This window comes from Ammospiza caudacuta, chromosome 4 (genome assembly GCF_027887145.1).
Source record: "Ammospiza caudacuta isolate bAmmCau1 chromosome 4, bAmmCau1.pri, whole genome shotgun sequence".
Taxonomy (NCBI): Eukaryota; Metazoa; Chordata; class Aves; order Passeriformes; family Passerellidae; genus Ammospiza; species Ammospiza caudacuta.
The window spans coordinates 73,630,080-73,642,469 of NC_080596.1; the positions used below are offsets into that span (position 1 = coordinate 73,630,080).

At 50.0% G+C, this 12,390-nt stretch overlaps 1 protein-coding gene across 3 annotated transcripts in view; it reads right to left on the reverse strand.

Moving 5' to 3' along the window:
* Positions 1-12,390, reverse strand: part of RNF24 (ring finger protein 24) — a 29,050-nt gene that overhangs the window by 1,191 nt on the left and 15,469 nt on the right. For 2 of the 3 annotated variants that reach the window (XM_058803848.1, XM_058803847.1), the window contains exons 3-6: positions 9,614-9,763; positions 3,825-3,867; positions 2,994-3,035; positions 640-719 (exon numbers count right to left, since the gene is read on the reverse strand). In XM_058803848.1, the coding sequence (XP_058659831.1) occupies positions 640-719; positions 2,994-3,035; positions 3,825-3,867; positions 9,614-9,756 (308 nt within the window). In that variant the 5' untranslated portion in view covers positions 9,757-9,763. Of the gene's footprint in view, positions 1-639; positions 720-2,993; positions 3,036-3,824; positions 3,868-9,613; positions 9,764-11,062; positions 11,303-12,390 lie in introns of those variants that run through there. The other variant, XM_058803849.1, reaches the window with a different exon arrangement.

Here is a 12,390-nt window from a genome sequence, read left to right on the forward strand (position 1 = left end):
TTAATATATACATTATATATAATATATATTATATATTATGTAATTATAATTATATATAATATATAAAATATGTCTTATAATATATATTATATATTAATATATATAATATATATTGTATTTTTAGATATAGTTTTAGATAGTATATCCAGCATATATAGTATAGTGTATATATAAATGTATAAACATGTAAAATACATAAATATAAATATATAATGTTTTAAATCTATATAATGTATATATAAACATACAGAGAATATAAAAATATCTGTAATAGATAGTAGGATATGCTGTAGTTTTAACATATGGAATATTATATAGTACAGTTATTATTACTATTATTATTATTGTTGTTATTGTTGTTGTTATTGTTATTATTGGTTTGCTTTCTATAAACCACACCTATATAAAATATATATATTTACATTTTTCATGGAATTACAGACTGGCTTGGAAAGGATCCATGAGGATCACCAAGGCCAAGTGCTGACTCAGCACAGGGCATCCTACAAATCCCAGCCCAGCTCCCCAAACTGTCACTCAGTTCTGCAGCTGCCCCAGGTGATCCAAAGGGGTTTTTCCTGCCCCTTTTCCCTTTTCCTGCCCCTTTTCCCTTTTCCTGCCCCTCCTGCCCCCACTTACTTCCTGTGGAAGGCATGTTTGCAGGGACAGATCCCCAGCTCATCCTTGGGCTTGAACTCCTCCAGGCACACGGCACAGATCTGCAGGGGAGGATGCACAGGGAGTGTCAGTGCTCAGGGAGCAACATTTGCAAATAAAAACTACCAGATAGCTAAAATCAGCGAATTATGGACTGGGTTGGGTTGGAAAAGACCTTAAAAACCATCCAGTGTCACCCCATGCCATGGGTAGGGACACCTCCCACTGTCCCAGGGTGCTCCAAGTCCTGTCCAATCTGGCCTTGGACACTTCCAGGGATCCACAGCTTCTCTGGGCACCCTGTGCCAGGGCTTTATCACCCTCAAAGGAATGAAATTTCCCCTAAAGGCTTCCCAAATTTTTCTGCCCAAACTCCAGGATCTCCCTTTCCTGCTGGAAGGGACCACAGAGCCTCCAGGGAACAGCCCCAGAGCTGGGAAGTGTTGGAAGTTTTAGGCTGCAGGGGATGGATCCACAAGGGAACAGCCCCAAAGCTGGGATGGGTTTGAGGTTTTAGGCTGCAGGGGATGGATCCACAAGGGAACAGCCCCAGAGCTGGGATGGGTTTGAGGTTTTAGGCTGCAGGGGATGGATCCACAAGGGAACAGCCCCAAAGCTGGGATGGGTTTGAGGTTTTGGGGTGCAGGGGATGGATGTTTGAGGTTTTGGGGTGCAGGGGATGGATCCACACTGCTGCCTGCTCCCTGGGACTGGCTGCATGCACAGGGACACCTCTGGGAAGAGGAAAAGGCAATGGGATTGTTGCCATGCCTGTGCCAGGGCTGGGAAAGCTGCTGGCTGTTTCTTCAGCCAAACCTCCCTCACCCTCCCAGCCAATTCCTCCTGGCTCATTCTGGATATCCCAGGGGGTTTTGGATATTCCTGGGTGGTTTTCCCGACCTCCCTGGCCTGGGATCTCTCAGTGCAGCTGTTGGGGTCCCCCCCTGAGGATCACACACCCTGAGCTCCCCCAGGGCCTGGCAGAGGCAGAATGATGGGAAAAGGGGAAATCCAGAGGCAGAGGCAGGGAGGGAAGGGCTGGGTGGGAGCTTTCCCTGCACAGGGCTCTGGGCAGCCGCCCCATCCTGTTGGAAAATTCCCACCCTCTTCTCTGCTTTCCAGAAACACTGCCTGCAAATGCCAAGGTACAAATCCCCAAAATGGGATTTTTTTAAGCTAAACCCTTCCGGGCTTTTCCAAATCCCAGGGAAGAGCTTGAGCAGCTCTGTCCTCTTCCCCACAGAGGCCTGGTCCTCCCAAAAGCTGGGAGAGCTGCAGACAGCTGGGAACAGAGCTGGAGGAGGAGGGCTGAGCTTATTGAGGCCATTCCCGGCTCTGGCACATTCCCAAATCCCTCCTCCAGCCCATTTCTCACCCCAGGAAGTGCTTTGAAGCCCGTGTGCCGACAAAAACCCACTGCAGGTCGGTTTAAAGGGAGTGGATCAGAAATAGGGGCCTGGAAGAGGGACTGCTCACAACCCCGGGGCCCTTGGGATTTACCCTGGGGGCTGTGGGGAGTCAGGATAAAACGTGGGATGGGCTCTGCTCAGGGGATTAAAATAAAATAAAATAAAATAAAATAAAATAAAATAAAATAAAATAAAATAAAATAAAATAAAATAAAATAAAATAAAATAAAATAAAATAAAATAAAATAAAATAAAATAAAATAAAATAAAATAATGGTTTAGAAACAACTGGAGCTGGTGCTGAGCACATGAGCAGCCTCGTGCCCAGATGTGGGTGGGCATTTTTGTTATCTCCAGAGGAATAAATCAATCCAGGCCGTGCTTTGACTGGGATTTCAGCAGATTCCTGCTCAAATTCATCAGGAAAAATGGGCTGTGAATAGAAAGGCTCAGCCCCAAAGAGCCTGGAAGGCCATGGAGATAAAGGAAGGTGTTTGAGCCCTTGGGGGGCAGGGAGGGAGGAGGGATTTGCCTCTTGGAAGAGCTGGGGCAGTGAGTTTATCCTGATTGCAGCTTTCCCTGCCCAGGGCTGAGCTGGGCATTGTCACACCCCAGAGGGACGTCCCTGCTCAGGGACACTGTTTATACATGGCCCAGACTGCCTTGGCCTCCCCTTATCCACAGCTTCTTATCACTGTGATAAGAACAACACAATAAATAACAATAAAGATGCAGGAAAAGCCAAGGGGAGCCAGGAGGAGGGAGAGGGTTTCATCCAGATTTTTACAGAGAATCTTTCCCCATTTCCAAAGCCCAGCTGGCTGCATGCTCTGCTCCCAGGGGAGTGGAATTTGAGGGGTTTTCCCCCCTCCCCAGGGTGAGGAAGAGGAGGGAGAGGGAGCTTTTGCTGCCCCGGGATGTGCTCACCTCATGGAGGTTCAGCTCCTTCACCTTCTCCTTGAGTATGACCTGCAAGGCAAAGAGCTGGGGTCAGGACAGAGCTTCTGCCATCAGCATTCCCAGAAAAATCTCCACAAAGGGATCCCACCAAGTGTCCCAGTAGAACTGGAACCCCCCCAGTGAACCCAGCACAGCCAGGGAGCACGAGGGGCCCTGTGCAGGGACAGGGGAAGGGGAAAGATAAAACCACAAGGACCAAATCCAGGAGCTTTCCTCCCAAATTTAACCCTCCTGGGCTCCCATTCATTTTCCCTGCATCCAAGTTGAGCACACAGACAGGGCCATAAATGCAGGACAATTCAGCCCAATTCCACCCAGCTTCCTGCACAGATCAAGGGGTCAGAGGCAGAAAATCCCACAAATCCTGGAGAAAACAGGGCATGGAAGCAGCAGCCTGACACCCACCCCTGGGCTGTGGTTATTTTAACAACAGGTGGGTGCAGGGAAGAGCTGGGCTTGCCATGGAGCTGCTCTCTGGAAAAGCCCTGTGGCTTCAGGAATTTGGAGCAGCCAGATCCAGACCCCACAAAATCAAAGTTTGGTGGCTGGGGGAGTGATGGCATCACTGCTGTGCAGTGGGTGAGGCTGGAGAGGTTGGGATGCTCCAAAGGTGGAGATGTTCCCACTGCTCAGGACCTCAGAGGAAAACTGGGAAACCCAGGGATGAGCAGGTGAGGGATGGTCCTGGCTGGGGACAATAAAATCAGCAGGGACAGGGCCAGAAGCCTCCCAAGGAGAGGAAAATTGATGGATTTGGCACTAGGGAGAAGGGGAAAAAAAGTCAGAGGATCATCTCACCTGTTTGTAGGCGTAAAGCTCTTTGTGTGCCTGATGCCTGAGCCTGCAATGAAACCAGGGAGAAATGTGAGGTCAGGCAAAAACATCAGGATTATTGTAATTCCTCAAACATTCCACTTCCCTCCTTTCCAGCTTTAACATGTTATAGTTCACATTTTTTATTTCAGAAATGAGAATGGCCACAGGAAATGACATGTTTAGGCAGCATTCAGCTTTCCCTGCTGCTGGCAGGGCAATATCTCCATCCCAAAGCACACATCAACCTCACAGTTAAGACCAGAAAAAGTGGGTGAGGAAATCACAGTGTGCCATGAATCCCCTCAGTTTCCAACCCTTCTGCTGGCAATAACTCCAGCACTGAGTGCAGCACCATTTTTCAAGGTGTGGAGGTTCAGACCTGAGCAAAGCCCTGCTCCCACTCCAGCAGGGACAGGGAAGGAGATCCTGACCAGAGGTTTCCCACCAAAGCCCCCATCATGTTGCACTGGGCTCCTCAAACTCAGCCTTATCCTCAATTCTAAAATCAATCAAACCAGGAGCAAAGTGAAGGATGGAGATGAATGGGTTGAGCCTGTTCAAGAACACCTGCTGCAGTGGCAAGTCCAGCAGGAATTTCAGGCCACAAGCAAAGTGCTGCTGGTTCCATCCCCTCCCTCTCCAGTCAGAGCCAGCAGGGAGCTCCACAGGCATCTGCTGGCTGGAGAAACCCATTATGCTCCTAAAATAAATACACTTCAAATTAAAATAACCAATATTGCCCTTCATTACCAGACATGGCATTTAATAAAGTGCTTGGAAAACTCAGGAGGGAAGTCTCCAGGGCTGAAGAGTTGGCCAAGGACTTTCAATACAGAGTCAATGTGTGGCTGCAGGGCTTGGAGAGCCACAGGAATATTTTCCCCAACCAGCCCTGAGTGATTTTAGATGGGAAACCCCCTTGCCTGGAATTTCTATTCTGCAAAAATATTTTGAGGGCTGTCTGAAATCCCTGAGTTTCTGGGGATTTTCCAACCCCGTCACGCTGCAGTGGGGGAAGTTATAAAAATGGGATGGAAAAAAATTCCCTTATGTCTGACACCCTCCCACAAAATGTTGTGGGCATTAGAAGGTGAGAGATGGAAAAAAAGGAATTTTAATGCTGCAGGGGGAGATGCACAAAGCTCCTGAGTGCCAAATCTCACAGGGAACCATCCAGCATTGCTGCCTGGCAGGAACCCGCCTGCAGAACCATGGAAAACACCACAGCAGGCAGGGAGGAGGAGGAGAGGAGGAGGAGGAGGAGGAGACTGGGGTCTCATCCCTGTGGCAGTGACCCTGAGCAGAAACATGAGCAGAAGATGCAGAACAATGGAGGGAACAGGATGAAACCGGCCCAAGCCGCGGGGATCCGGCGCTTATGAAACACAGATGGGGACAAGCCAGGCTGGAGCCACAGGAAGGGAAAACTGCAATGGGAATGGGAATGGGAAGCAGCTTCCCCCTGTATGGAGCACTGAGAGGCCACCAAGGGTTTGGCCCCCATGAGCACAAGGCACTGGAGCACCTTGGGGCAGTGTGGGGGTACCAGTTGTGGAGTTTTTTGGGTTCTGCATTTAAGGCACTTGAGACAGTGTTTATTATTTCTTATCAGTAAAACAGTCTCGCTGCTGGGAGTTCAGCGGCAAGGCACAAAATGGCCAACAATCTCTTGTTCCAAGGTCTTTTCAGACTAAACTATCCAGTTAAGAGCTGGCACCTGGATTATTTTCCCTTTTAACCCAATAACTGATCCCGCAGAGCTCACAGTGCAGACTTTTCTGCCCAATTACAAAATGCCACCCAAACCCATGGAGAAGGAGGAAGAAGAAGCATGAAGGAGAAACCCAGGATGACACCCTGTGCCCTCCATCTTGCTGCCATCCACAACATAACAAAAATCCCAAACCCTCAATTTCCCACCTACACTACTCTCTATAATCTATTTCACACTTTTGTGGATTCCAGTCTATCTTGAAGTCTGGGAAACTTTCTCCATGAATGAGGGTCGAAGTCAGTGCTGCCCTGGGGGTCAGGGCACCCCAGAGCAGACACAGAAATATTCCCAGTGCTCTGGGTTTCTACAGAGCAGTGGTGGGGAGGAAGTGACCACCTGGCTGTGGATGTGGCAGGAAGCACAGATCTGCAAGTTCTTGGACTGGTGCTGAGCAAGACAGGGAGATTTTTCCCCCAAAAAAAACCTTCTCCCTGGAGGATTTGGGGAGCAGCAGAGCACATCTGGTGCTGAAGCGTGCGAGCTCAGCCTGCCCCTCCTTGCTCCCTGAGCCAGGATCCTGGGCCAGATGGGGCCTGGAGCAGCTGTGTGAGGAGCCCCCGATCCTGGCAAGCTCTGTTCCCTCCATCCATGTGGTGTCAAGTGCTGTGACTCCCCAGGAATTCCTGGCAGATGTCTGCCCGAGATAAGGGACCACACAGTGCCTGGCTGCTGATCCTGTGTGTGTCACCCTGTCCCTGCAGGAACAGCTGCCTCTGCTGGGCTCTGGGATCTCTGCTGCAGCAGTGGGAGCTCCCTGCTTCTCTGGGTGACTCAATCACCGGCAGCACGTGAACAACTATGGGGATAAACTGCAGAGGGAAAATGTTTTGCAGGTTTAGTTCTGAGATTTCCATATTAGATGCTTTATAGTAGAAGGAGAAGGGAGGCCCTGGCTTTTTGTCCCATTATTGTGTCGCTGTCCCAGATCAGCCAGGCTCCTTGGGCTCTTCATGGAATCACAGAATTGTTTGGGTTGGAAAAGCTCTCTAAGATCATCCAGTCCCCCAGCACTGCCAAGGCCACCCTTGCCCCATGTCCCCAGGTGCCACCTCCACATGGCTTCTAAATCCTCACAGGGATGGGGACTCTACCACTGCCCTGGGCAGCTGTGCCAATGCCTGACCATCCTTTGGGTGAAGAAATGTTCCCAATATCCAATCTAAAGCTCCCCTGGCCCAGCCTGAGGCCGTTCCCTCTCCTCCTGTCCCAGTTCCCGGCTGTCCCCTCCTGTCAGGAGCTGTGCAGAGCCACAAGGGCCCCCCTGATCCCCCTTTGCTCCAGGCTGAGCCCCTTCCCAGCTCCCTCAGCCTCTCCTGGTGCTCCAGACCCTTCCCCAGCTCTGTTCCTTTCTCTGAACACAAAACCCAACCACTGTGTTGGATCCTGGCAGGTCTGAATGCAGAAGGAAACAACCCAATAAAAAAAAAGACTTTTTAGGTGCTGTGTGCCCTGAGCCTGCCAGAGCCTTTGAGCTGCTCCAGGCTGGGCAGGGATGAGCCCTGGATGATCCACAGCAAAGCACAGAAAGAGGGGATGCTGCAGAATTGTCCCACAGTGGGGTGGCATTGCTCAGCTCAGCATCCTTCTGCACTGGGTTTTATGGGACCAAAGGCAACACGAGTTTATCACTTTCATTAATTCACCGGAGATCAGACACGACCAGCTGCCTGCAAAATCTCATTTCCTTGTTCTTCCTTTTTTATCTGTAATTTTGCTGAGCAGAGGCAGCAGCCATGAGGGACCTGAGCTCTGACCTGAGTGGTTTGCAGCACCAGAAAAGCTTGAGGTTCACCTGAACAATACACAGGCAATAATGATTTCTGTTGTGAAACTGGACTCTTGCTTTGAGCCAATCCAATTAAAAATGTCACTTTGGAGCAGGCAGCACAGCCTGTATTGACACAGCAGCAAAGCACAGTCCATATCCTCTCCTTTCCCAGCACATCTTTTATTTAATGCCATCAGCTCTGTGATTTGGGGTGAATACACCTGATATTGGCTCTTCCACACTCTGGATGCTGCAGGGGCTGCTCTGATCCAGAGCAGGAAATGAGAACCAGGGCCTGGGGGTGGTGTTTGCCAAATATTTGGAGATGTGGAGTCATGGGAAAGGAGGGAGAGGAAGGGCTGTGTTGATGCTGCACCTATGGGCAAGCCAGGAGCTGCTGTTACCTGCAAAGAACCCCCACAGATGGAAGCAGAGGGGAGCACCCTGTCCTTCTGTTGGTCCCTCTGCCCTCACAGGTGGGTGGTCCTCATCCTGTTGTCCACCTACGATGCTTCCAAAATTCAGACTTTTATATCCCAGATGAGCTGAGATCACAGAGCAGCTTCTGTGGAGGTGGATGCTCCTGGGACACTGGCACAGCTAAAACCCACAGCACAGCAAAACCCTCCCTGATGGGGGCTGCAGGATCCTGTTTTGGTTCTGTTCTGCCAATACAGAGCTAAGGGAGGAGGGCTGAAGGGCCATTTGTGGAGTCTCTCTAGGGTTTTGGGCTATAAAGGGATCACTGGGTGACCTAATCCAAGTCCACATCTATCATGGGTTGCTAAATAGCACCTCAGGAACAGGAGCCAAAATGTCTGGTCCAGAAAGGTCTTGATTTAAAGGCGTGAGGAGACTGAGGACTTGCCACTTCCTTGCTGGCTTCTCTCACCGGTTACTCACCCTCTCTCTCTTACAACACGCCTCCAGCTGCTAAATTTAAAGATTTTCTGGCTTGACCTTCCAGACATTACTCCTTGTTACTCCTTCTTTGGGGCATAACACACCCAGTGAGTGCCCAGGAAAATACTCTCAAAGTGCAAACACCTCTGCAATTTTCTAAGTGAGCCATATAGACTCGAGCTCCACCTGAGCAAAACAAGTCCTTGAGCCCTCTGGTCTATTTTCATACACATTCAAAACACAATTTTCATAATAGTGGGGAAAAAAATTAGGATATGATGGCCAAGCAGCCCAAATCACCCCTCAGTAAACCTGGGTTTGGGCTCATCTGCATGTTTGATGAGGTTTTGCTGCATACAGAACTGAAAATGGGTGGGAATTATCAAGTATTTAGAAGGTTGACATTGAAATCTCATTTCCCTGGTCTGCAAGAGCAGGATAAAATATTTTCAACATCCTCTGGATAGATAACCTGGTAGGACTGGCTGCTGTGGTGCAGGGAGACACTGGGTACCTGTTTTACAGGAACACAGGGAAGGGATGTGATGGATGCACAGCTTGCAGGGAGCTGGGACCAGCTGGAAGGACAAAGGAGAAGGAGAGGGGATGGAAAAGCTGGAGAGGAGAGCTCTGGGAATGCAGAATTTTGGGTACCAGTGCTGGCAGAATGATGACAGATTGAAGCACAGCCTCCTTCCATCTTGGGTTATCAGCACAACTCATCTCCATCACCAGCTCAATTCTCAGGCACTGTGGTTTTCCCCACTTGCCTCATTTTCCCTTGCTCAGGAAGAGTTTCTCCTCTCAATTAGTAGCCCAACAATCTCCCCAATGGCCCATAAAATAATTAAAACAAGCCCCAAACAGGAACAACCTTTCACCCTGCCATCCTGCTCCCCCATTGTCCAGATTAACACATCAACTCTGCATCATTAATCTCCAAACTGTGTCGCTGAAGGAGCAATTTGTGTTCAATAAGCAACGGAGCAGGTATTAAACATTCCTTAGGCACGCAGGACACGAGTTACTCATTACAGAGGGAAATGTGTTCAAACATTAAGCAGAAAGCAGGGACCATGAAACATCCCTTTTCCAGGTTTTCTGAGAAGCTGACCACAATTCCATACCTTTAGTAGCAAATGTGTTTGCTACTCCTGGTTTTAAGTGGATAAAGTCACTGCTTTGTGGGACATCAGGTTGACATAAGATGTGTCAAGGAAATTGGTGCTGCCAAAGAAATAAGGTGCTGCCATTCTCTTTTTGGGATGGAGGGATCAGTGATGGGCCTGGAAGCAGGGAAGCTTTTGAGGAACATTATTCCCTTACCTGATCAAGTAGCAACAGAAGAGCAAGCTGAGGATGAAGACGAAGATGGCTGTGCCGAAAACCACGATGTATATGTTGAGAGGAAGGTTCTGGAACCCGATGTTCGGCATCCTGAAACTGTAATGCTGGAAGTCTGAGCTCATGGGTAGGCTGTGGAGACAGGGAGAAAGCACATGGGTGTGACATGGTCCCCCTGAATGGATGTGGAAAGGGCTGGAGATTACTTCCCACTCCTCTCCCACCTCCTTGCCCAAAACCAAGTTCCCATCTTGGTAACCCTGAAAACAAAGCAGGGCTGGATCAGCTGGGGCTGGGATTTTCCTCCTCCCACTGTGAGCTTCTCCTCCAGCTCTTCTCCTTTCACACATCATCCTTCAAGTTAACCACTGGATGAGATGGAGGGTGGGAATTGCATCCAAGCAGCCCAGCTGCAGCCAGCATCCCTCAAACCCTGCAGTAACTTGGTAAAAATACTGCAAGCAGCCAGGAAGCCTTGGAGCAAGTTTGCCTTCCCTTCCCCTCGAGTGGTTTCTAAGACTGACTCCTCATTCCATAGAAATCCTGCAGCAAAATGATCAAAGATGAAAAGGAAGAGGACAAGGATATTCCCAGGACACACAGCAGCGCTGATGAGAGAAATTATGGGGACATTAGGGACTCTGTAAAGGAGGCTTTGTTTGTTTTCCCATCTGACACACGGGTTTGGTGGTTTAAGAGCACTTCTGCAGCTTTCAGCTTTACTCCTCAGCACAGCCCCAGGCTCCTTCCCCCCAGGAAAGCCCCGAGGCACCAGAGAGGGGTGGCCAAGAGGAAGAGGCAGCAATTTTGGCTGTCATGTCCCACGTCTGGGATCCGTGACCAAAACCTCTCTCCCCTTGGAGAGCCCCAGTTAAACCCCAAGCAGCTGTCTGGGATAACAATTTCAGCAAATCCTCTCCCCCAGGATTTTAATTGCTCTTATTTATTATCTCTTATCTTCCTATCATTCTCTGAACCATTTGCCCTCAGATGATCACAACCGTCTGGCCAGGCACAAAGTTCCCCTGTCCCCAGCTTAGAAAAGGAAGTTAAAAATACACCTTGTTTTCCCTCCTGCCCACGGGAGAGCAACGTGGGATGGAGTTTTACAAGCAAGGAAAGTACCTGCAGTCTGAGCCCTTTATTTCCCAAATAAAATCACCAAGGGATAACAAAAGCCTCCCCTGGAGCAGGGAGTTTTCCACGGTGCAGTAATTGCACAGCTCCTCATTTTGCACGGGGTGGGAAGAGGTGGGGAAACCGCAGGATCTGAACCCACACACGCCAGGGAGCGATGCTCCAAAATCCAATCGTCCTCTGAGAGTCCCTTCAAGCAGCATCCTCACTCCCAAATCTCCTTTCCCACTTGAGGCCCCTTTTTTGCCAAACCCTGTGAGCTTTCCTCTGGCTTCCCACGGGGAGCAGACTCACCTCTCATCCCGGCTGCCTCACCGGGGCTGTTCCCTTGCTGAAGGCACCATCCCTGCCAGCCCCAGCACCCGCCCGGAGCCTCCCTGCTCCGGCTGCTTTCAGTTCCCTCCCTCGCTGGAAGTTTCGAGTCGATTTCTGGTAAAGCCTGGATTTGATTAAAGCCTCCAGAGACCAACACCACGCATGTTCAGAACCTCTCCTGACCAACGTGGAAGCGCTCCGAGCGCTCGGGGAGCCGGCACATCCCCCTGCCAGCGCTGGTGGGGATGGGATTTTATAGCCCAGCAACCACCCAGGAGGCAGCTCACGCTCCTCCACCGACGCCTGTTCCGCTCAGCTGAGCTGGTTTGCTTTGCAAATCAATTTTAAGAAGCCCAATCCAGCCCCCAAACCTTTGTTCCCAGCTCTGGCGGGGTTAATGCGCAGCTCGGAGTCGCGGGCTGGGTTTGGGTTTCACTCCTGTGGGTCAGAGGGGTTTGGGACGGGTCAGGGGCTCCCCTCGGTGACACTTGGGGCATGAGGGTGTTTCAGCTGGAGGACACTGCTCCACCTCACCCTCAGGATGGTAATCACTGCCTCTGGGCAAGGCTGGCTGCCTGCAGCTCCTCAGCCACCCCAGAGAAACGTCCTCAGTCTGGGAAAGCTCCAGGTGAATTTTTGCAAGGAAGGAGAAACAACTCTTGCAACTCTTGGCAACAAAACCAACCAGCACTGGACTGTTGCTTTTCTTCCCTTTCCAACTCTTTTAACTTGTGATGCTCCTCTCAGCAATCCCACTAAGAGATTCTGTGAGTGTGGAACATACAAGGCTGCATTTGGGGCAGCAAATCCCATCAAGCCAGAAAAATTCCTCATGTTCACCTGAGCTGTGCTGCTCTTGCAGCAGTCCCCATGTCCATGAGCACAGCTAGGAACCATCACAGACCCCAGCAAATAAACAGAGCTCAGACCAACCCCCAGCACCCCACTTTCCTCTCCAATGGAACCACTTCCCTAATACTTTTCTAATATTTTGCCCCAAAAGAATGTCACAAATGCAGCCATGACCTACCTGCCAGCCATGTCCTGGGGGCTCAGCCTCCTGGGGACAACCCTTCTGTCCCCTGTGGTGCAAATCCAGGGAATCCCACACCAGATTCATCCAACCCCTGTGTGAAATAACCTTCTCCACATTGGAGCTGCCCTGGTCCTCCCTCCCTCCTGCTGCAACAGCTGAGAAATGTTACAGCAAAAAACACGGAGGTTAAAGGGGAAGAATCAGTTAGTCTGCCCAGGATCCAGGAAACTGTTAACTTTAAAAGACTCCAGTGAAATCTGATGATTCCAAG